Source organism: Trichomycterus rosablanca, chromosome 10, assembly GCF_030014385.1.
Source record: "Trichomycterus rosablanca isolate fTriRos1 chromosome 10, fTriRos1.hap1, whole genome shotgun sequence".
Classification (NCBI taxonomy): Eukaryota; Metazoa; Chordata; class Actinopteri; order Siluriformes; family Trichomycteridae; genus Trichomycterus; species Trichomycterus rosablanca.
The window spans coordinates 8,587,913-8,612,461 of record NC_085997.1 but is presented as its reverse complement, the minus strand read 5'-3'; the positions used below and the strand labels follow the sequence as shown (position 1 = coordinate 8,612,461).

General features: G+C 39.4%; 1 protein-coding gene and 3 non-coding genes across 4 annotated transcripts; 1 reads left to right on the top strand and 3 right to left on the bottom strand.

The window, feature by feature from the left end:
- Positions 1–589: 589 nt before the first annotated feature.
- On the bottom strand, positions 590–5,465 carry LOC134321636 (E3 ubiquitin-protein ligase TRIM39-like). The gene is made up of 7 exons (XM_063003435.1): positions 5,399–5,465; positions 2,966–3,522; positions 2,790–2,885; positions 2,476–2,709; positions 1,673–1,835; positions 1,495–1,530; positions 590–1,149 (listed from the first exon to the last, which is right to left on the bottom strand). Exons 1-7 carry the CDS (start codon positions 5,463–5,465, stop codon positions 590–592), a joined length of 1,713 nt encoding a protein of 570 aa, XP_062859505.1.
- A 4,482-nt stretch (positions 5,466–9,947) lies between these two features.
- Positions 9,948–10,020, bottom strand: trnak-uuu (transfer RNA lysine (anticodon UUU)). Its single transcript has one exon. It is a non-coding gene; the product is annotated as a tRNA-Lys (tRNA).
- Positions 10,021–10,749: 729 nt separating this feature from the next.
- On the bottom strand, positions 10,750–10,822 carry trnak-uuu (transfer RNA lysine (anticodon UUU)). Its single transcript has one exon. It is a non-coding gene; the product is annotated as a tRNA-Lys (tRNA).
- A 3,068-nt stretch (positions 10,823–13,890) lies between these two features.
- On the top strand, positions 13,891–13,973 carry trnal-cag (transfer RNA leucine (anticodon CAG)). Its single transcript has one exon. It is a non-coding gene; the product is annotated as a tRNA-Leu (tRNA).
- The last annotated feature ends 10,576 nt before the right edge of the window (positions 13,974–24,549 follow it).

Sequence of the window (24,549 nt, the reverse complement as noted above, 5' to 3'; positions counted from 1 at the left end):
CAGTTTCAGCTCTTTCTCTAAAGCTTGAGTGTAAGCCGTTCTGTGGCAATCGTCCTTCCTTATTTTGCTTACAACATCCTGCTACAGCTTAAGACAGACACTCCGGCCACGTTTGCTCAAGTAACAATATGACTATGAGGATTTAATGCACTAACAGTAAAATACTGATATTCTAACTTTTGCACTAGAAGGTTCACTTATTAGGACTGACTGGTTAGTGAGATCGTCCAGTGCAGCATTGTCCTGTTTGTCTTTGTGTGCAGCAGTGACAGTGAGCAGCTTCACTCCATTTTTATAATCAAACACAATGAAGTAAACAATTGTTTATTTATTTATGAGATAACGAAGGGCGATGAACATTTATTGGAGTAAAAGAAGCAGTTTGCTTGGAATGGAAATGTGAAAATAAAAGTTGCCAAAATATGTTTTACTCCTGTAAAGTCTAATTACACAGATTAATTAATGTACAATAACAAGTAAAAAGTTTATTTACTAAATTACTTTACACCTCTGTTCAAAAGTAATAGACTTTATGATGTTACGTTAAGGTTTGTGTTTGTCATGAAAAAAGTTTATTTAGTCTTATAATTTACTGAATAACACATTTCATTTTCTTTATTACAGGAGTGATGATGAGTGGTGCTGGGTTTTTAGCTACATCATTATTACAAGGACTGAAGTATGGATAGAGTCTCTCAGTGAACGTCTGACCAGTATACGAGTAGATATGAACCCTGTTCTCTACATCATAAAACGAGACCAGACCCTCCTCATAATCCACAAACACTCCGACCTTCTGAGGTTTCTCTTTCAGCGAGAGGAGGACAGAAGGACCAGCAAAAGCTTTATACTCATCCCCATTCCTCAGAATCACAGTCCAGAATCCATCCTGTGGAGTCAGTGTATACTCATCTTTCCTGTTTACAGACTCTCTGATGACTCCTAAACTCCAGGTCTTCCCACTGACCTGCACCTCATAGTAAAATCTACCTGAGGAGAAACTTTGCTTTCCTAGGATGGAAATGTACCTTGTGAATCTTTTTGGGGTGTCGGGGAGATTCTGCTTTGTGTTTCCATATGTGACTTGTTTTCCATCATTAGACAGAACGAGATTAGGATTTGCTGTATCAGGATCCAGAGTCACGTCCACTGAAATAAACACACAGTATGTGAGATCATTAATAAATTGTTTATTATATCATACTGTATTTGTATCAAAGTGGGTTCATTCTTTTAATCATGATCACTGTCTGTAAGGCATTTGGTATGTTCTCCTTTTGGTATTGTAAAGGCCTCTTATATTCCAAACACATGCAGAGGGTGCATTGGCTATTACAATCTTCCATGGTGTGTGAGTGAGTGAATATGTGAGTGTGTGTTGCCCCGTGATGGATTGGTACCCTGGTGAATGTTTGTTCCTGTTTAGCAACTGTGACCCTGACCAGGGTGAAAATGAATGGATGATTAAAGAGAAGAACAGAAGCTGCTCTGTACCTGCATACTGCTGAATCCTCTTCAGTTCTGTGGAGACTGTTTACAACAAAATCATTGATGTGATTATAAAGATGTGATTTTAATGTAAACACAGAATCTGCTAAAGCTTTAACATTAAAGACGTGAACTACATTTACTGTCCACCAACGTCTAAACACTGGAACATGAAACTTCTCACCAGTTTTTCTCAACATCTCATTCAGAGTTTTATTGAGCTTCTCGTCCAGAGTTTTCTGAAGCTGAGAGAGAGATGTTTTCAGAATCTCCACATCTGGATTAGTGTTGATACTAATATCAGTCCAGTTCTTGGTGGTTGGAGGGCTGCAGATTGTTGGATAAACCTACAGCAGGTCAGGAAAAAGGAGAAATTTCTCAGTATAGTGAAAGATGTTCAGTGATGTTCTGCAGCAGCATTGAGCAGATAGAGGAACACTGACAGAGAGGAACACTGACAGATAGAGGAACACTGACTGATAGAGGAACACTGACAGATATAGGAACTGACAAATAGAGGAACACTGACAGATAGAGGAACATTGAGCAGATGGAGGAACATTGAGCAGATGGAGGAACACTGACAGATAGAGGAACACTGACAGATAGAGGAACATTGAGCAGATGGAGGAACACTGAGCAGATAGAGGAACATTGAGCAGATGGAGGAACATTGAGCAGATGGAGGAACATTGAGCAGATGGAGGAACATTGAGCAGATGGAGGAACACTGACAGATAGAGGAACACTGACAGATAGTGGAACATTGAGCAGATGGAGGAACATAGAGCAGATGGAGGAACACTGACAGATAGAGGAACATTGAGCAGATGGAGGAACAGATAGAGGAACACTGAGCAGATGGAGGAACATTGAGCAGATGGAGGAACACTGACAGATAGAGGAACACTGACAGATAGAGGAACATTGAGCAGATGGAGGAACACTGACAGATAGAGGAAGACTGACAGATAGAGGAACACTGACCTGTAGAATGTTGAGATGTTCCTCAGTGTTCAGAAGCTTCTCCAGTTCAGTTTCTCTCCTCTGTAGTTCAGTGATTTCCTGCTCCAGATCTTTAATGAATCGTTCAGCCTGATTCTCTACGACTTTCTGCTTCTCTTCTATCATCCTCAGCATCTCATTCTGACTCTTCTCAATGGAGTGAATCAGATCAGTGAAGGTTTTAATGCTGTCAGATTTTTCTTTCTCTGTGTTTCTCTGTAGGAAGAAGAATTTTATTTTAACTATTATTATTTTAATGTTCCTTTGTTAAAGTGTACTACATTATATTTACTCACTTTGCTGAGCTCTACTGAGTGGTTGATCTTTTTGATCTTCTTCAGTCGATCCTGGATCATCTGCTGCACCTCCGTCTGTGTCTGACCCAGCTGAGTCTGAGAAGATAATAGTAAATGTTCAATTGCTTCTCTGTTTCATAAAGACTGATTTACACTATTTTACTAGTGTTTCTTACCTTCTTATTATCAATCTCCTCCTCTATAGGAATAATGTTGTGGTTCTTGTGGTCTCCCTCAGTGCAGAACTGACAGACACAGGTCTGATCATCTCTACAGAACCGTTCAAAAGGTTTCTCATGTTTCTGACATATGTAGTGCTCCAGGTTCTTCACAGAAGTTATGAGTTTGTGTTTCTTATATTTTGGGACATTAATGTGAGGCTCTAAATGAGACTCACAGAAAGTCACACCACAATCCAGACATGATCTCAGAGCTTTCTGCTTCTCTCCAGTGCAGACATCACAAAGAACCTCAGGTTTATCAACTTGACTTTTCTTCTTGAAGTGATCAGAAACCTCCCTCAGTGTTGTATTGATCTTGAGTTCAGGTCTCTTGGTGAATTTCTCTTTACATAATGGACAGTAACATTGTGGACTTTTATCCCAGTATTGTGTAAGGCAGCTCCTGCAGAAGTTGTGTCCACATGGAGTGGTGACTGGATCAGTAAACACATCCGGACAGATGGAACACTGTAGCTGATCTTCAGACAGGATGGAGCTGGATTTATGAGTGACTGACAGATTTTTCAGAAAAATAAAAGAAGCAAAAGATCATTTATACACTTTATACAACTGTGTAACTGAAGAGATTTACCTCATATATACACTACCGCTCAAAAGTTTGGGATCACTTGCAAAATTTTAAAGAATGAAAATGTTTGCATTAAAGCCTATTTTTGTATAGAGGCCTATTTTGCATATAGTCCTATTATCAGCAATTCTCAGTCCTCTGCCTCAACCTCCTGGTATGGCTGCGAATGCAAGTTAAGAATGTTATTAGGCTAATTAATTGTTAGAAAATGCTTTTTCAATTTTGTTGCACAGCTATAAAATGTTATACTAATAAGGGAGCATAAAAGGGAGCACGACATTCTAGGTTAGTTTAGTATCTGAAGCATCAGCAATTGTTGGCTTGCTTACAGGCTCAAAATGGCCAGAAAGAAACAACTTTCTTTAGAGACCCGTCAGTCTATTGTTGTGTTAAGAAAGGAAGGCTACTCAATGCAAGATATTGCAAAGAAACTGAAAATATCTTACCATGCTGTTAACTACTCCCTTCAGAGAGTAGCACAAACTGGCTTTAACAAGGACAGAAAAAGGAGTGGGAGGCCCCGGTGCACAACTGTACAAGAAGATAAATATCTTAGACTGTGCAATTTAAGACAAAGACGCCTCACAGGTTGTCAACTGACATCTGCACTAAATGGAACCCGTCAAACACCAGTGTCAGCATCAACGGTAAAGACGCGACTTCAGGATGCTGGACTTCATGGCAGAATTGCCAAGAAAAAGCCATACCTCACACAGGCCAATAAAAAGAAAAGACTGCAATGGGCTAAAGAGAAAAAACATTGGACACTGGAAGATTGAAAGAAGGTGTTGTGGACAGATGAGTCCAAGTTTGAGGTCTTTGGATCAAACAGAAGAACATTTGTGTGGCACAGGAACAATGAAAAGATGCAAGACCAATGCTTGATGCCATCTGTCAAGCATGGTGGAGGCAGCGTGATGGTCTGGGGATGCTTTGGAGGTGGTAAAATAGGAGATTTATATAGAGTGGAAGGGACCTTAAAGAAGGAAGGCTACCACAAGATTATACAACGCCATGCCATACCCTGTGGACAGCGCTTGATTGGGGCCAATTTCATCCTACAACAGGATAATGACCCCCAAACGCACCTCCAAAATGTGTCAGAAATATTTAAGAAATAAGGAGTCAGCCAGAATTCTGACTGTAATGGAGTGGCCAACACAGTCTCCGGATCTGAACCCTATTGAGCTGTTGTGGGAGCAGCTGGACCGTATGGTACGGAGGAAGACTGCATCAAGCCAATCCATGTTGTGGGAGATGCTCCAGGAAGCATGGGGTGAAATCACATCAGATTACCTCGAAAAATTGACAGCTAGAATGCGCCTAGGGTCGGTCTATTAGGCTGTAATTGCTGCAAAAGGTGGCTTTTTTGATGAAGGCAAAATTTTAAGTACACAGTCATCATTTCCATTAAAATCAAAATTTCCTACTTTGACAATGTCTGCATGTCCTGCTAGATTTCCTAATCTCATGTGTGTTTCCATTGAAAACAAGAAAATTCACAGTGATCCCAAACTTTTGAGCGGTACATATAATACCATTTGAGCGGTATATATATATATATACACACACACACACACATATATATTACCATTAAGACGTGTTTATATTACAAACACCATTTCCAAAAAAGTTTGAACATTTTGTAAAATACAGTGAAAAGAAGAACCTATGATTTGATAATTCTCTTGAATCTCTATTGAATTGATTTCCAGTGTTTTACTGACCAACCTAATTGTATATTGTTTATATACAAAAAATCATCCACACATCACTAGTACATGAACAGTGAAACTTACATGAATGTGTTTCACTCATGCTGTTTGAGCGACCTCTCCTTAGCGGTGGTGGTGAAGATTCTGCCATTCTTCTTTTGAATAAAAGCACATCATTTAGTTCCAGTAAAATCAATAGAAAACATGAGGTGTTACTGATAGTTGGGGTGTTAATGTCTTTTAAGTGTAGATTTTTTATTGAAACGTCTCTAAACATGAATGAGTTTTTACCTCCTGTTGTGTGTAGTAGTGTTTATGCTCAATATTGAAATTCATACTTTTACAGACAGAAAAAAACACTAAAGCTGATTTTAAATGATAATCTGCACAAATCGATCTGTACTGATCATTTCATTGTTTTTCTACTGAGCTGCTATAACCTTACTTACATAAAAACAGATAAAACTTTTTCTGTTTCTCTTAACCTGTACATCACTGAGCAAATAAAATAACTGATTCATTTATCAACAAGAATTCACTGCTTGTACAGGTAAGAACTGCGGGGAGAGAAAAGTGGAAATACAGGTTCAGCATTGTGACGAGCAAAGTGCAAAACATTATTAAAGTAACTGTTTTTTAAAAGAAAAATTATCGTGTTTTAAATGTTCAGGATTTAATATTACGTTTCTCTAAACTAATGTACAGGTTTGGTTACTGAGGTTAAATTTCTCTTTTTAAAGGACGAGTTAAAAACAATGTTATATAATCAAGTTCCTTCTGCTACAGAAGTGTATGAAATGACACAGTTCATACTTTACCTGTACAAAGAATCACCTGTACACATTCTACACTATACAGTAAATCAGCAGTAATTAAGGTACGTACCCTTTTCTCTCTTGTTGGGGTGTCAGAACTGTCTGTTGTATGCTGTTTTTCTGCTGAAACTGTAATTAAATTCAGTACAGATAGCGTTTCTCAAAGTGTGGGGCACGCCTCCCCTGGGGGGCGCAGAGGCATGATAGAGGGGGCGCGTCTGAAATGAAGCGCGGAACCAATGTTTAAACGTCGGAATCTTTTCACGGTGTACAATAAACAAACCGTGCTTTCAGGTTAGAAGTATTAATTCTGACAGAGTCTAGATCAGGGCTGCCCAATACACTTATCGCACTGTGCACGCTGGTACATCGCGCCTCATTCAAACAGGTCAACGTGACTGACATGAAATGTGGCCACATTATTTAATTTGCGGTTTGTTATCTGACATTCATATAAAACGCTTCACTTAGGTGAAACAAGCCACTTAAATTACAAATATAGAAAATTTCACTGGATCCTGTAAAAGCTAAATTTCTACAACTCTACATGAAAAGGTGCTGTAACCATAAAATAATTAGATAGCATCAATTTTGGAACTTCCACATATTTGACTGCCAAATATTTGACAGCTGTTTCGGATCAACCTAGTTGTGTAAATCAACCTTTTCCCACATGAAAATTATGAAGTGTAAATATTGGTCCACCCTTACTGATGACTACTTGAAAAACTGCTTGAGAATCAGTATCAGCAGCTACTGTCCAGACCACATAAACCTGACTGATACTGTTTAGAGCAAATAATCAGAATAAGGTCAGTGTGATTTTTCAGTCACTTGCCCTGTAAAGCTGAATATCAGTACAGGAACTGAAGCGCATTTAAAAAGCTTCAAAGCTTTTTTGAAAAACGATGAGGCCGACCTTAAAAAGTAGATGGTGATGACCTGTCGACTGAAGCAGTAGATCTCAAGCCATGAAAGTGTGGGCACCCCTGGTCTAGATTTACAGAAGGTAAATGTGGATGTGGATACAGAGGTATTTGACAGGGATGAAAAGAAAAACAGCCACTAATACAGTGATAAGACCTGAACTCTCACAAATCACGTTTTTGGCAGAGATACAACTTTATCTTTTTTGCAAAGTGTTTGCAAAATTTATTTAATTTTTTTATATTTGAAATAGCAGACTGATTGAAGGAGCAGTTTAGTGATATGTCAAAAAGTGGTTTGATAATGCACAACAGAAATGACTGGAATAAAGGTGAAAGGAACATTCATGATCTTTGAAGATATTTCAACAAAGTTAAACTTGACCTACTTTTGTCAGCATTTTGTTGGGGGGGCATGAAAATTTTCATCTTCCAAAGGGGGGCGTGACAGAAAAAGTTTGAGAATCACTGGTTTACACTAATCAGCCATAACATTAAAACCACCTCCTTGTTTCTACACTCAGTGTCTATTTTATCAGCTCCACTCACCATATAGGAGCACTTTGAATTTCTACAATTATTGACATGACCACTACAGAGCAGGTATTATTTAGGTGGTGGATCATTTTCAGCACTGCAGTGACACTGACATGGTGGTGGTGTGTTAGTGTGTGTTGTGCTGGTATGAGTGGATCAGACACAGCAGCGCTGCTGGAGTTTTTAAATACTGTGTCCACTCACTGTCCACTCCATTAGACACTCCTACCTAGTTGGTCCACCTTGTAGATGTAAAGTCAGAAACGATCGCTCATCTATTGCTGCTGTTTGAATTGGTCATCTTCTAGACCTTCATCAGTGGTCACAGGACGCTTCCCACTGGGTGCTGATGGCTGGATGTTTTTGGTTGGTGGACTATTCTCAGTCCAGCAGCGCTGCTGTGTCTTATCCAGTCATTCCAGCACAACACACACTAACACACCACCACCTGAATTTCCTGCATAAATTTGTAATAAAATATTTTCTGCCTTACTCAGCTCTCTGCTTCCTTGTATAGAAATAGGCTAAAAACCGGGTGTAGTAAGTCCTGCTGTCCACAACAAAGGACATTGGATAAATGTTTTGTTTAGAAAGGGTTAAAATTGCTGTACATTTCTGTAATCTTTATAAACTGAAGTTACGACTCATATTGAACAAAACTGATCTCTTACTTTGCTTATTTCCATAAAACGTGAAATATGACATGGCAGCCATTTTTAAAAGAAAGTTCATGAGCTGCCACACACCCTCAAATGTGACATTAATAAAAAGCTCAGGATGTACTCTATAAAATACAGTAGTACTCAAATGGATTACATAAACGGTGCTTGAGTTAGAGATCTCGGACACATGTCCAGTAAAATTTATTTATAGAGCGCTTTTTACAATGAACATTGTCTCAAAGCAACTTTACAAAATCCAGGACCAACAGACCAAAAACCCCTATTGAGCAAGCCGAGGGCGACTGTGGCAGGGAAAAACTCAGGAAGAAACCTTGAGAGGAAACAGTCTCAGCAGGGACCCGTCCTTCTTGGGTGGCCTGGAGGATACTTTAAATAAATAGGATTTACACAAATCATACAAACACAAAATTAAATTGAACTGAAAGTTGTATCTAGCAAAAAAATAATGTAAGTTCTTCATTGTTCAGTCCAGTCTGTGATAAAGTCAGTTTTAAGTTCTGGACATTTTTGGTGCAAACACGCCAGGTTTCCGTCACATCTAGTAGGAGCAGCATTGTTGGCACTGCAGTCTCGACTTGCAGTCTTTAACCTCAAGAGGGTGAACAGGTTTCCGTCAGAGCCTCCTCGGGTTAAAACAACAGAAGATGTTGTTACAATGTGAAATCATTAAGAATAAAATATCAGAGAGTTTTACAGGTTTAGACTCCAGCACCCCTAACTATTACAGCATAACTAGGTTTGCTTGTTTAGTTTGAAAAGACCAATCAAAAGCCTGAGTAAATAAACATGTTTTCAATCTAGACTTGAAAATAGAGACTGTGTCCGAGTTCTGACAGCGGATCTCCCTAAGTTTGAAGCAGATCTGTGATGGAAATGTTGTGTTTCAATAAACAATAAAAGTTTTCAGGAGCAATTCCTTGGAAAGACTCCAAAGGGGTTACCAAAAGTACAGTTGTTTTACATCAGGGGTGCCCAATACGTCGATCACGATCTACCAGTCGATCTCACAGTGCATGCTGGTAGATCGCCCCTCATTTTAACAGGTCAACGTGATTGACATGAAATGTGGCCACTGTTTTCGTAAATTTGAGGTTTGCCTCCACCTAGTGGACATTTTGAGAAATGCAATATATTACAGGTTAGAACATAACATTAAAACAACCTCTTTGTTTCTAGACTCACTGTCCATTTTATCAGCTCCGCTTACCATATTAAAGCACTTTGTATTTCTACAATTACTGACTGTAGTCCATCTGTTTCTCTACATAAATTTAAAACCCGGAGGATGCAGGCATCGATCCCGCTACCTCGAGCGCTCTACCATTTGAGCTAATTCCCCTTACGAAGGACCCTTTGTAAATTGTAATGTACTAACAGAGCATTGATGCTGCATTATGTAGGGCCACAATAGTGCAGGATATACCAGCTGTTTAGTGCAGTGCAATAACAAAGCGGCTCTGTGAAGCAAGAACTGAAGTCTGTTTGAAACAGCTGGGCGTACAACTAGTTGGTGTGGAGAACATGTTACACATACAGTGTGCTATTATTTCAAGCTGATGAAGTACATGCTATTTCACTTACAAACATCTCACAAAGTACAAATTCTTCATCATTCTAAACAAACCATGTAGTACGGGACATTACCGCTTACCTAATGCAGCAAGAAACAACTCACCCGAACAGGGACTTGAACCCTGGACCCTCAGATTAAAAGTCTGATGCTCTACCGACTGAGCTATCCGGGCTCTGTAACCTGCTTTAATCCTCACAAGGACGTGACTTGAATTACAAACTTTAACATACGTTGTCCTGTAAAACTTCAATTCATATAAAAAGGTTTTATACCTGTTTCGACTCTTTTGAAGTCACTTATACACTATATTGGCCGAGCTGTCTAATGTGCTGCCTTCAAGTCGCAATCTCCCCTGGAGGCGTGGGTTTGAATCCCACTTCTGACAGTGCATGCTATGTACAAACTTACATCTTTAACCCCCTACCATACATAACAACCTGAAAAGATATAGTTTCAGTGAGCAATGACACATTGACTTTTTTACATGATGCCATTAAATTATCACAATGTTTGTACACTGGAGAATGTGGGCATAGATCCCTCTACCTCTCGCATGCTAAGCAAGCGCTCTACCATTTAAGCTAATTCCCCTTACGAAGGACCCTTTGTAAATTGTAATGTACTAACAGAGTGTTGATGCTGCATTATGTAAGGGCCACAATAGTGCAGGATATACCAGCTGTTTAATGTAGTGCAATTACTACAGTCTGTTTGAAAAAGCTGGGCGTACAACAAGTTGGGGTGGAGAACATGTTGCACATACAGTGCACTATTATTTCAAGCTGATCAAGTACATGCTATTTCACTTAGAAATATCTCACAAAGTACAAATTCTTCAACTTTCTGAATAAACCATGTAGTACGGGACAATACCTCTTACCTAATGCAGTAAGAAACAATTCGCCCGAACAGGGACTTGAACCCTGGACCCTCAGATTAAAAGTCTGATGCTCTACCGACTGAGCTACCCGGGCTGTAAAGATCCGTGTTGTCTCTCTTGAAGGCGATTATATAAAGTTTTAAGTGAAGTATGTTGCTGCTTACACACACAAAGAAAAACATCTCTGGAGGAGAATTTTGCAGGTAGATTACAAACAGATTCCTTTCTTTCACCTTTTTCCTTTTTTCCTGTATCAATTGCACGATTGTTTTCCAGTCATTAAAATGTAATGTGCATTTATATGTGGCAAGAGAAAAAAAAATCCATAAAACTCAAACTGAGTTAGCAAAGAACCTTAAATTATACTAAAGGGTTCTTCAAGTAGAAACAGTTCTACCAAGAACACAAAAAGAACCCTTAAGAAACACTTCTTAGTGCTACATACATTAGTTGTATTCTAGAGGTCAGCATGCGATGAAACTGTGATAGAAACAGACATCGTTTTACTTTATACAACAGTTAGTTCCGACCTTACAATCTGATTGGTTGAGAAGCGTTCTAACCGTGCTGATATTCGTGATAACAGCACGGCCTTTTCACACCACAACTGTATTACTCCGCTGACGCGTTGCCAGTAACGACAAGCTTCATGCACACAAACGCGCACGCAGGCGACACAGACCTTTTTCCCGATCGCGTTTTAAATCCGTTATCTGATATACAATCTAGCGCACTGTGTAGGGAACATAAATCAGTTGTCTAATTCACTGTCTAGGGCACTATGTAGGGAACATAAATCCGTGATCTGATACACAATCTAGTGCACTATGTAGGGAACATTAATGTGTTTGTAACGCGAACAGTTAGTTTAATAGCCCAGTTAGCAGCTCCTAAAAGTTCTGTTATCACCAATATCCTTTGGTGTGTGCAAGAGGTTTTTTATTTCTTTTTTCCCTTCGGAGGTTCTTGCCTTTTTCTTCTTGTTGTTCTTACCTCCCTGAAATGAGTTTTTGCAACTTGGGATGTCTGCTTTGTAGTGTTAAACTTTATATTCGTTGTGGAACTACTTTTTGGCAGAAGGTATTGTCAATATTAAAGCATATTTATTATGAAATTCAGGACTTCTTTGATTTATTTTCTTTCTTTATTTTGTAAAAACTGTTGTATAAAAGCAATAGAACACTTGAGGTCGTGTGTTATCGCGAATAACACGCGTGCCTGCGACCGAATCACAGCCGTGATGTTATTCGCGATAACACACTCCCTCTCGTGTTCTATTGCTTGAGTCTAACGCAATATTAACTGTATTCATATTATGCCATCTAATGGTCGATTGAATAGCCTACAACAAGCACAAACAGGGTTTGAGTTCTTAACAAATAATCCAGTCAGTTAAAAACCCAACAAGAAGGCTGTACCTAATACACTCATACCAGAGAAAACACACCCTAACATGCTAGTGCCGTACAGTGCTAACAATGGTCCACCCAAAAACATTATTTGGTCAGTTGGAGATCTCATATGGGGCTCCCTTTCTATTGATATATGATTTACAACCTAGTGACAAAGTGTACAGTGCAGCAAATGGGTTACAGTCAGTACATTTACTATACATAATAATGTGAAAAGATTAAGCAGTTCGTACAAATATTAGTCCGTGTGGGGCGAGGGTGGTATCGATGGTACCCAAGCTAGTCAGGATGAGGTCTAAAACGCTAAGTTCAGGTCACAGTGTCCCATGGAGGTGTGGGTTTGAATCCCACTTCTGACTGCTAGTGCTTTATACACATTATGTCTTTAACCCTCTAAGATACAGGGGTTGGACAAAATAACTGAAACACCTGGTTTTAGACCACAATAATTTATTAGTATGGTGTAGGGCCTCCTTTTGCGGCCAATACAGCGTCAATTCGTCTTGGAAATGACATATACAAGTCCTGCACAGTGGTCAGAGGGATTTTAAGCCATTCTTCTTGCAGGATAGTGGCCAGGTCACTACGTGATGCTGGTGGAGGAAAACGTTTCCTGACTCGCTTCTCCAAAACACCCCAAAGTGGCTCAATAATATTTAGATCTGGTGACTGTGCAGGCCATGGGAGATGTTCAACTTCACTTTCATGTTCATCAAACCAATCTTTCACCAGTCTTGCTGTGTGTATTGGTGCATTGTCATCCTGATACACGGCACCGCCTTCAGGATACAATGTTTGAACCATTGGATGCACATGGTCCTCCAGAACGGTTCGGTAGTCCTTGGCAGTGACGCGCCCATCTAGCACAAGTATTGGGCCAAGGGAATGCCATGATATGGCAGCCCAAACCATCACTGATCCACCCCCATGCTTCACTCTGGGCATGCAACAGTCTGGGTGGTACGCTTCTTTGGGGCTTCTCCACACCGTAACTCTCCCGGATGTGGGGAAAACAGTAAAGGTGGACTCATCAGAGAACAATACATGTTTCACATTGTCCACAGCCCAAGATTTGCGCTCCTTGCACCATTGAAACCGACGTTTGGCATTGGCACGAGTGACCAAAGGTTTGGCTATAGCAGCCCGGCCGTGTATATTGACCCTGTGGAGCTCCCGACGAACAGTTCTGGTGGAAACAGGAGAGTTGAGGTGCACATTTAATTCTGCCGTGATTTGGGCAGCCGTGGTTTTATGTTTTTTGGATACAATCCGGGTTAGCACCCGAACATCCCTTTCAGACAGCTTCCTCTTGCGTCCACAGTTAATCCTGTTGGATGTGGTTTGTCCTTCTTGGTGGTATGCTGACATTACCCTGGCTCTTGATACATCACAAAGACTTGCTCTCTTGGTCACAGATGCACCAGCAAGACGTGCACCAACAATTTGTCCTCTTTTGAACTTTGGTATGCCACCCATAATGTTGTGTGCATTGCAATATTTTGAGCAAAACTGTGCTCTTACCCTGCTAATTGAACCTTCACACTCTGCTCTTACTGGTGCAATGTGCAATTAATGAAGATTGGCCACCAGACTGGTCCAATTTAGCCATGAAACCTCCCACACTAAAATGACAGGTGTTTCAGTTATTTTGTCCAACCCCTGTACATAATAATGTGAAAAGATTCAGCACTACAAATCTTTGGCCATGTGGGGGTGTTGTTGGTAATTGGCATTAAGAACTTGCAAGCATGTCAGGATGGCCGAGCGGTCTAAGGCGCTGCGTTCAGGTCGCAGTCTCCCCTGGAGGCGTGGGTTCGAATCCCACTTCTGACATCTCATGCTTTATGCAAGTTTACTTCTTTAGAGGACACAGCCATCAGGGAATACAGTTTGCATGATTGCTTGGTGTACATGGTCTATGACAATGCTGAGGTAGGTGGTACGTGTCAAAGTAACATCCGCGTGGATGCCAGGACCCTGGTTTCTGATTTCTAAAAATGTGAGAAATTTAAACGTATTTATTCTGATCATAAAGTATGTTTATTCAGCGTCTATTTACATTGTTACAGCAGTATTTTACAATTGAAATGTTCACATTATTTAAATGTATGTAAAGTACATTGTATACTAGCTGTTTACTTTTTTCCTAAGTAAAAACTGTCATTACCTCAACATGTCATTACCAACACATATCTTCTTGTGAGGGTAAAGACACTTAGTGATGGTAATAACAGGTTTTTAGTTTCACCATCACTATTTTATTAACTCTTTAATAATTAAAGCTAATTAGCCGCTCAGGTGGCGCAGCGGTAAAAAGAAACGCGCTGCAACCAGGGCTGGATTCTGAGAAGCGTCGTATCGAATCCAGCCTTGCTTTACCGGTTCGAAGCTGAGTGGCTATATGAGCAACGATTGGCCGGTTGCTCATGTGGGGGGTGGGACAAAGAACCGGATGTGGGTCTCTCTCTGTCAGAATGCGATTGAGTTCTCTGCCGGCTGATTGGAGGCGCTTGCACAGAGATGGGAGGGGGTGCCCTTAGGGTGTGTCTCTCCGCATGCAACGCTAGGTGGCGCCAAACTCGTCAATGTGTGGGTGGCAAAGATGCATCTGGCTGCTGCTCGTGTTTCGGAGGGGATACGGGTTAGCTTCAATCACCTCCGTCAGGGCAGGGTTCGGCATAGACAGAGACGATGCTAATTGAACAATTGGATGCGCTAAAAGGGGAGAAAAAGGGGTAAAAAAAAAAAATAATAATAATTAAAGCTAAATAAGCATAATGGTTTTATTATACAAGGAAACATTAATTTTCACTGATTAGTCAACATGGCCCACAAGATATCAGCAGAGATCCAGTAAAATATCAGTAATTACATGAAAAAGAAAAGTTAAGCTTAAAGTAATATCACAACCTTCAAAATGGGAACAAAGACGCAAATGCACATGAGGTAGTAAAGTTACATATAATCACAACCCCCTTCCCCTAACCACCACCACCAGAAGTCCAACAAAATCAAAGAGAGAATGCACTTCATAAAAGACCTCACATTGTTCATCCTAAATGCTAAGATCAACATTTAAATAAAGTGAGTCTTAGATCGTTTAAAAGCAACGCATAATATAAACAAGAGTACGTGAGTTTAAACACGTTGCACCCTCACTTTATAATGCAGCATCAACGCTCTGTTAGTACATTATACAGTTTGGTGGGTTCTTTGAAAGGGGAATTAGCTCAAATGGTAGAATGCTTGCTTAGCACGTGAGAGGTAGCGGGATCGATGCCCACATTCTCCAGAAACATTATGATTATTTAAGGGTAACATGTAATATGAAACTTGTTGCGGCATTGCTTAATGAAACACAGCATCAAAAATTTGGTCAGGATTTAAGTGAGTCTTTAAGGCAACATAAAATACGTGGGTATTAATATGTAAAACTCAGTGCATTATTAGGCTGCACATAAATATAGATTTAAACTGGGCGTAAGGCAAGGCAAGGCAAGGCAAGTTTATTTGTATAGCACCTTTCATGCACAGTGGCAATTCAAAGTGCTTTACATAAGGAAAAATTAAAAGCATTAAAACATTCCTGAGATCTAGAACCTCAGAAAGACTTCTTGCAAACATTTAGTTACAATTAAGACAACATGAAATTCAAACAAGAGAGATAAAAATTAAGAACATGAAAAATTAAAAGAAAATATTGTAAAATATACCCTACAATTTGGGAAATACGAAATTAAAACAAGAGAGATAAGCAATTAAAACATGAAAACTAAAAGAAAATATAGTAAAATATACACTACAATTTAGAATGTACACTACTCTGTAAAAAGAATTATTAAGAGCATGAAAAACTAAAAGAAATAGGGTAATAGCAAAAATTTCGAGCTCAATCATAGGCACAAGAAAAAAGAAAAGTTTTTAACCTGGATTTAAACATTTCTACATTTGCGGAACATCTAATATCTCCTGGCAGTCTGTTCCAGTTATATGCAGCCCAACAGCTAAATGCTGCTTCACCATGTTTAGTTTGGACTCTGAGCTCAACTAGCTGACCTGAGTCCATGGATCTAAGAGATCTACTAGGTTTATATTCTCTAAACATATCTGAGATGTATTCTGGGCCGAACCCATTCAGTGATTTATAGACCAGTAGCAGCACTTTAAATTCTATTCTGTAACTAACCGGAAGCCAGTGTAGAGATTTTAGAACTGGAGTGATGTGCTCAGTTCTCTTCGTCTTAGTTAAAACTCTAGCAGCAGCGTTCTGAATGAGCTGTAACTGTTTAATTGTCTTTTTGGGAAGTCCAGTTAAGTGACTATTACAATAGTCCACCCTACTGGAGATAAAAGCATGGATCAGCTTCTCTAGGTCTTGTTGGCACACTAGACCCTTGATTTTGGCTATATTTCTAAGATGGTAGAAGGCTGTTTTGGTGATGGTTTTAATATGGCTGGTGAATGTAAGATCTGAGTCTATTAGCACGCCAAGATTTCGGACTTGGTCTTTGGTTTTTAGAGCCCGGGAACTGAGGTGCTCACTGACACTAGACCTCTTTTCTTTGCTGCCAAACACCACAATCTCTGTTTTGTCCTTATTTAACTGTAAAAAATTCTGGCTCATCCAGTTATTGATGTCCTCCAGACACTGACACAGTGAATCTATTGGGCTGTAATCATCTGGTGAGAGAGCCAGATATATCTGTGTGTCATCTGCATAACTATGGTAATCAATGTTGTTAGCCTGTAGCATTTGGCCTAATGGCAGCATATAAAGATTGAACAGAAGAGGTCCGAGAACTGATCCCTGGGGGATTCCACATGTCATAGCCACCCTGTCAGATTCACAGCTGCCAATAGTGACGAAGTAACTCCGGTCTTCTAAATAAGACTTGAACCAATTAAGGACTGTTCCGGAAAGTCCAACACAGTTTTCCAACCTATCCAGCAATATTCTGTGATCTACAGTGTCAAAGGCAGCACTAAGATCCAGTAAAACCAGAACTGATATTTTACCCGAGTCAGTATTCAGCCGTAGATCATTTAACACTTTTATGAGAGCCGATTCAGTGCTGTGGTGAGCTCGAAAGCCTGACTGAAATTTGTCAAAATAACCACTGGAATTCAAAAAACTGCTGACTTGATTGTAAACAACTTTCTCAATGATCTTAGCTATGAAAGGAAGATTTGAGACCGGCCTGTAGTTGTTTAACACAGACGCATCCAGAGTTCTCTTTTTTAGGAGTGGCTTAATGGCAGCTGTTTTCAGTGACTTTGGAAAAACGCCTGATGCTAGTGAGCCATTAACTATTTGTTGCAAATCAGTTTTTACAGAGTTAAAAATAGTTTAAAAAAATTCAGATGGCAGCATGTCGATGATTTAAGATGCTGAACTGTTTTCTCCAGAGTTTTTTGGTCTATTGTATTAAATTGTGACATAATAGTCATGTTATTTTTAGGTGTCTGTAGGGGCGGCATGGTAAACGTATGCACGTATGCGTACAACTAGTTGGTGTGGAGAACATGTAACACATACAGTGTGCAATTATTTCAAGCTTATCAAGTACATGATATTTCACTCAATGATATCTCACAAAGTACAAATTCTTCAACTTTCTAATTAAACCACGTAGTACGGGACATTACCGCTTACCTAATGCGGAAACAACTCGCCCGAACAGGGACTTGAACCCTGGACCCTCAGATTAAAAGTCTGATGCTCTACCGACTGAGCTATCCAGACTCTGCAAGTGGTTGTAACTTTAACAAATGTTGTCCTGTAGAACAGTTCCAGAAAGCACACCCAAAAAACCTTTAAGAAACACTTCTTAGTACTACATACATTAGTTGTATTCCACACAGATCAGCATGCGACATCGTTTTAATTTATAACTGTATTCATATTATGCCATCTAGTGATCGATTGAATAGCTTACAACCAGCACAAACAGGGTTTGAGTTATTAACACATAATCCAGTCAGTTAAAAACCCAACAAGAAGGCTGTACCTAATACACTCATACCAGATAAAACACACCCTAACATGCTAGTGCCGTTACAGTGCTAACAATGGGCCACCCAAAACACTTTATTAGGTCAGTTGGAGATCTCATATGAGGCTCCCTTTCTATTGATATATGATGTGGTGTCAACATTACCCAAGCTAGTCAGGATGCGGTCTAAGGCGCTGCGTTCAGATCACAGTCTCTCTTTGAGGCGTGGGTTTGAATCTCACTTCTGACAGCTCATGCTTTATACAAATTTACATCTTTAACCCTCTACCATACATAATAATGTGAAAAGATACAACAGTTCGTACAAAGCTTAGTCCACGTGGGGGTGTTGTGGGATTCACTCAAACTACCATCAGTAATATTCAAAATATAATTAATCCCTCCTAAGCCGGCAGTTAGGTAAATAACTAACTAAAAAAAAGGGTACCCAAAATTACCGTTGCAGGCCTGATCCAACCTAATAGTCCCAATCAGCACAGATCACGAAGTATATTTGGTCGGTTGTGGTGGAGCTGTCCACGTTCTTTGTTTACATGGATGAAACACAAAAAATCCACCAGTCTTTTTCCTTTTGATCTTGGATGAAACAATCAGAGTTTATCCGATGCTTTTAATGCACTGTAATCGTCACAGCTGCTGAGGAAGCGTACTGCCTTCAATGTCCATGCGCGAAACTCAAGAGACGAAGTTCACGGCTGATACAGCATAAACAATGTCACTAATCGACTGCAAGATGTTAATATAAGACTCACTGTCCGTTTGTCTTAACGCATCAAGAGAGATAAATCCTAAACAGGTGTTTTACCCGCTTACATGACACTTGTTTCACATCACGCTATTTTCTCCACTTTTTTCTTCTTTTTCCACCCACTTTCTCCCGCTCTTTTCCCGACCTGTGACAGTTCATGCTGATTGGCTTAAACATAAATCAAGGGAGGGCTATACATACACTTTACTTTAAACAGCATAAAACAACCAGAACATTATTTACAGAACAAATAAGAACAACTTATTTACTAGTTATAAATTAACATAAACAAAATATTAGTAATCCCCAAATTTTAATTGGGCTACACAAACACACAATAACTTATAATTCTCCAATTTTGAAATGTCTCGGAGTTTTATCTAAAACAACATTTTTTTTTAAGTAGAGGTACGTGACTTTTTAATGGTTTTTTATCTGGTGAACTGTTTTGTAAAAGATGAACAGCTGAAACTCACGACATCCCCTTTAAAATGCAGCATCAACCCTTAAGTCAGTCTATCAGTGGTACAAAGACAGTTTTGATTGGGTTTAGTTCGTCCTAAAGGCTGCGATAAACAAAGTCTGTGATGGTTTAAAAGCAAGGCATAATACAGAAAAGAGTATGTGAGCTTAAACACGTTGCACCCTCACTTTATAATGCAGCATCAACGCTCTGATAGTACATTACAATTTACAAAAGGCTAAAGGGGGTTCATCGTAAGGGGAATTAGCTCAAATGGCGTTCGCTTAGCATGCGAGAGGTAGCTGGATCGATGCTCGCATTCTCCAATGCAGAAGCATTGCAAACTCTTAACCCTCTATGGTACCGGGTTGCCTCCAGGCAACATAGCCTATTTTAGCTTTTTTAAATAAAAGTAGACACCCATTTAATTGATCATTGCTATCTCAGGGGAGGGGAACTCAAAGACTAACCAATGAAAATGCAAAAAAGTGGTCACATGACCCACAGGAGTCAATTTTGCTTCATCTTTCAGCACATGCGAGCATGACAGACAGCCCTGTATTCTCTCTAATAAAAAGTGCATTTTTCACACATTTTAATCCAGATAATCACCAACAAAAAATCTGACTCACCTTCACTGGTAAGTTAAGAAGTATTTTCAAAAACATTACATTACATACCATCAAATATATCATAGAAAATTACAAAAAACTGCATGTTGCCTTGAGGCAGCATTGTACCATAATAGAATACCATAATTGCATAAGGCCATACCAGGTCTAGAACTGTTTACATGTATGTGCCATGAATAAGATTTTGTAATGCATTTATAAAAATATGTAATTCAAATACTACATTTACACTTATTATGATTTAATACAGAAGATGAATCTGCAAGTTTTCTATGGCACTTAAAAAGGGTATAAAGAACAGGTGGTACTTCCAGTTGATGAGAGTGAGGATGAGATGTTATATAGTGATGAGGAAGATGAGGTCATAGTGACAATCCGGCAGGGAGAGAGTGAGAGTGAGGATGGAGATGAGGATAGAGATGAGGATGAAGATGATGCAAAAACCCAGGTTGTTCAGGCATTGTAAAAGTGCAGTGCTCAAAATTTGCTACTTACCTGTGTTTTCCTATTGAGAGGAATTGCTTCCTCAACTTTTGTAAGCAGTGAGGGCCATTAGTGATACAGGAGATGTTGTGTATGTACATGCAGGTCCGTGTGTGTGTATGTGCATTCTTGTAAGGATGAGGTGTATATTAGGATGAGGTTATTGTGGTTTTTAATGTTTTACCATGAAAAAACATCAATGTTTTTGATACAAACAAAATGATACAATAATTTGATGATATGATGATTTGGTTATATTTGTGTTCCACAATGTTACAATGTTGCCTAAGAGCAACAGATGGATGTGAAATGTGACGTTTTATTAAATACGAAATGTGTAATACATTGAAAACTAGATAAATATGTTTGTTCAAGTGTTTGGTAAAAGAAATTGATGTTTTCAATATATCTATTTCTTTTCTCTGCATGAAAATATAAAATATTTTAATTTGTCCATTATGGTATGGCAACAAATTTTAATAACTAAATACATTTAAAAATAATTAAAATGTTTTTTGATATTGTTATAGTGACCAATTTTAAGAAGGAAAAACATCACAAATATTTTTTTCCTCATTGGTATCATAATGCGTACCATAGAGGGTTAAGTACATTTTCCCGTGATTCATTAGCTTTTAACTATTCATGCAAACGAATAACTTCTTATATTTATATATTGCTCATTGTAGTACTTGTGTCTGCATTGACTTGAACATCACATGACTAAACATTAGGTAGAACTATAGAGACTTATTTACTGTCTTGCCCAAAAACAAATTGGCATAAAGTACTCGACGAGTACAACACACTGAACAATAAAATATAGATGACATACTATAGGCCAGTGAGGTGGCTGCTGCTTCTGGGTGTGTAGTTTCTAAATGATGAAGTCAGCACAGGCACAGGCACTACAAGTATTTATAATTAAGATCATTTTATGTTCAATATTGTGTATATACTGTATCCTTTCCCTCCGCCCAGAAATTCCCCGTGAAAAAATGACCCACCACAACCCCGTCCAAGATAAAATGTTTGATGAAAATTAAATAAAATAAAAGAATATGCTGCACTTACACGCACCTGAGATTAATCTACTTTTGGTTTAAACTAGACTGTGCTGGTGTTATGTTGGGTTAGTCTGTAACTGAGCAACAGTGTATGCTACAATGACAACTATAACAATGGTTATCACTGCACACTAAGCTATTCAGTTTTTTGTGATTGTCGTTTTCAGATAATACTGAATCAGTCATCAATAAGAGGTCAGTCAGGACACAGAAAGAACTCATTATGTAAGCGCCAAAATAGTGCAGGATTTACCAACTGTTTAGTGCAGTGCAGTAACAAAACGGCTTTGTAAAACAAGAACTGAACAAATAAAAAAAAGCATGTAATTCAACATAAAATATGTGGGTATTAATATGTACAACTCAGTGCATTATTAGGCTGCACATAATTATAGTTTCAAAGGGTTCCTCTTTGTACTACAGTGTGTTTGAAATGGCTGGGGGTACATTTAGTTGATGTGGAGAACGTTACACATTCAGTATGCGATTGTTTCAAGCTGATCAAGTACATGCTATTTCAATTAGAAACATCTCACAAAGTACAACTTCTTTAACTTTCTAAACAAACCATGTAGTACGGGACAATGCCGCTTACCCAACAGAGTAAGAAACAACTCGCCCGAACAGGGACTTGAACCCTGGACCCTCAGATTAAAAGTCTGATGCTCTACCGACTGAGATATACGGGCTGTAAGGATCCAGGCTGTCTCTCTTGAAGGCAATTATATAAAGTTTTAGGTGAAGGCTGTTGCTGTTTACACACACAAAGAAAAACATCTCTGGAGGAGAATTTTGCACGATTGTTTTCCAGTCATTAAAATGTAATGTCTTTATCAAACTCTACAAATCAAACTCCGTTTACTTTTCCTTCACTCTCTTCTCCTAGTTCTCTGTCATCTTTCACTGCTGTCGACTCTTCTGCTATTTTAAAGATCTTGGCCGCTTCAAAGCCCACTACCTCATTTCTTGACCCCGCTCCCACTTATATTCTGAAATGCTGTGACTCGCTCTTAGCTGCTCCTATCTGTCATCTTGTCAATCTCTCACTCTCTTCTGGTTCTGTCCCTTCTGATCTTAAAACTGCCGCTGTCACTCCCATCCTAAAGAAATCGGATCTGGACAGATCTGTGTTAAACAACTTCAGACCAATCTCGAATCCTCCATTCCTTTCTAAGGTTCTCGAAAAAGTCATAGCTTCTCAGCTTCTTGACTTTATGAGCACAAATAATCTATTTGAAACTTTCCAGTCAGGTTTTCGTTCCCAACACAGCACTGAGACTGCTCTACTCTATGTGCTGAACGATCTAATACGTTCCTCGGACTCTGGTTTTGTCTCGTCTCTTCTTCTTCTAGATCTCTCTGCTGCCTTCGATACGGTTAACCACAACATCCTTCTGACTCGTCTGTCTGATATTGGGATTTCTGGCATTGTACTCTCCTGGTTCAAATCCTATCTATCTGACAGGCATTTCTTCATTCGCTTAGGTAATCATGTTTCCGACACTGCTTTGGTGAAACAAGGGGTACCACAAGGCTCTGTACTGGGGCCTCTTCTTTTCATTATTTACATCTTTCCACTTGGTTCCATCATACGCAGACACGGTCTTAACTTTCACTGCTACGCAGATGATACTCAACTCTACCTTGCCTTCAAACCATCCATCTCTTTTCCTCCCGCCTCGCTCACCTTGTGTATCCAGGAACTTCAATCCTGGCTGCATTCAAATTTCTTGCTGCTTAATCCCCTTAAGACTGAGCTTCTTTACATGGGCACTAAAACTTCACTTTCCTCTTTCACAAACTCTCCCCTCCTCGTTGGGAATGTTTCCATCACACCTTCCAGCTGTGTACGCAATCTTGGTGTTCTGTTTGACCCTCTGCTTTCATTCGGTCCTCATGTGAAATCACTATCCAAATCAGCCTTTCTTCAGCTTCGCAATATTACTCGTCTCCGTCACTATCTTTCATTTGAGGTGGCGGAAACACTGATACACGCTTTTGTCACCAGCCGCTTGGACTACTGCAATTCCTTATTGCATGGACTTCCCGCCAAAACCCTCCGTCCCCTGCAAACTATACAAAATGCAGCTGCTCGGGTCCTGACATTTACCCGAAAGTTTGACCACATCACCCCTGTTTTGGAAGAACTACATTGGCTGCCAATTTCCATGCGCATTAAATATAAAATTCTGGTCTTGACTTTTAAAGCACTTCATGGTCTCGCTCCCGCCTATCTTACTAAACTCCTCACACGTCACACACCATCACGCAAACTAAGGTCGTCAGACACAAATCAACTCTCTGTTCCTAGATTTAGGATGTCCACTATGGGCGGCAGATCCTTCAGCGTTGCCGCCCCAACACTCTGGAACTCTCTGCCCTTGCCTCTTCGCTCTATTTCTTCTCTTTCTGCTTTCAAGGTGTCTCTAAAAACCCATCTCTTCTCACAACATTTTCATTCTACTTCTTGAACTTATATCTCTAACCTATCCTTACACACTGTCGGTCTGTTTTTGTTTTGTTTTTGTTTTGTCTTGTTTTGTGTGTTGTCGTTTGTTTTCACTTTTTATTACTGTACAGCGACCTTGAGCTTGGTGAAAGGCGCTATATAAGTTGAACTTATTATTATTATTATTATTAATGTGCATTTATATGTGGCAAGAGAAAAAAAAATCCATAAAAATCAAATTGAGTTAGCAAAGAACCTTAAATTATACTAAAGGGTTCTTCAAGTAGAAACAGTTCTACCAAGAACACAAAAAGAACCCTTAAGAAACACTTCTTAGTGCTACATACATTAGTTGTATTCTAGAGGTCAGCATGCGATGAAACTGTGATAGAAACAGACATCGTTTTACTTTATACAACAGCTAGTTCCGACCTTACAATCTGATTGGTTGAGAAGCGTTCTAACCGTGCTGATATTCGTGATAACAGCACAGCCTTTTCACACCACAACTGTATTACTCCACTGATGCGTTGCCAGTAACGACAAGCTTCAT

Coding starts and splice junctions, on each gene's coding strand:
- LOC134321636 (XM_063003435.1), bottom strand. CDS start 5,465: ATGGCAGAATCTTCACCACCACCGCTAAGGAGAGGTCGCTCAAACAGC. Junction 2,886..2,965: donor AGGAGATTGATAATAAGAAG/GTAAGAAACACT, acceptor TTATCTTCTCAG/ACTCAGCTGGGTCAGACACA. Junction 2,710..2,789: donor ACTCAGTAGAGCTCAGCAAA/GTGAGTAAATAT, acceptor TTCTTCCTACAG/AGAAACACAGAGAAAGAAAA.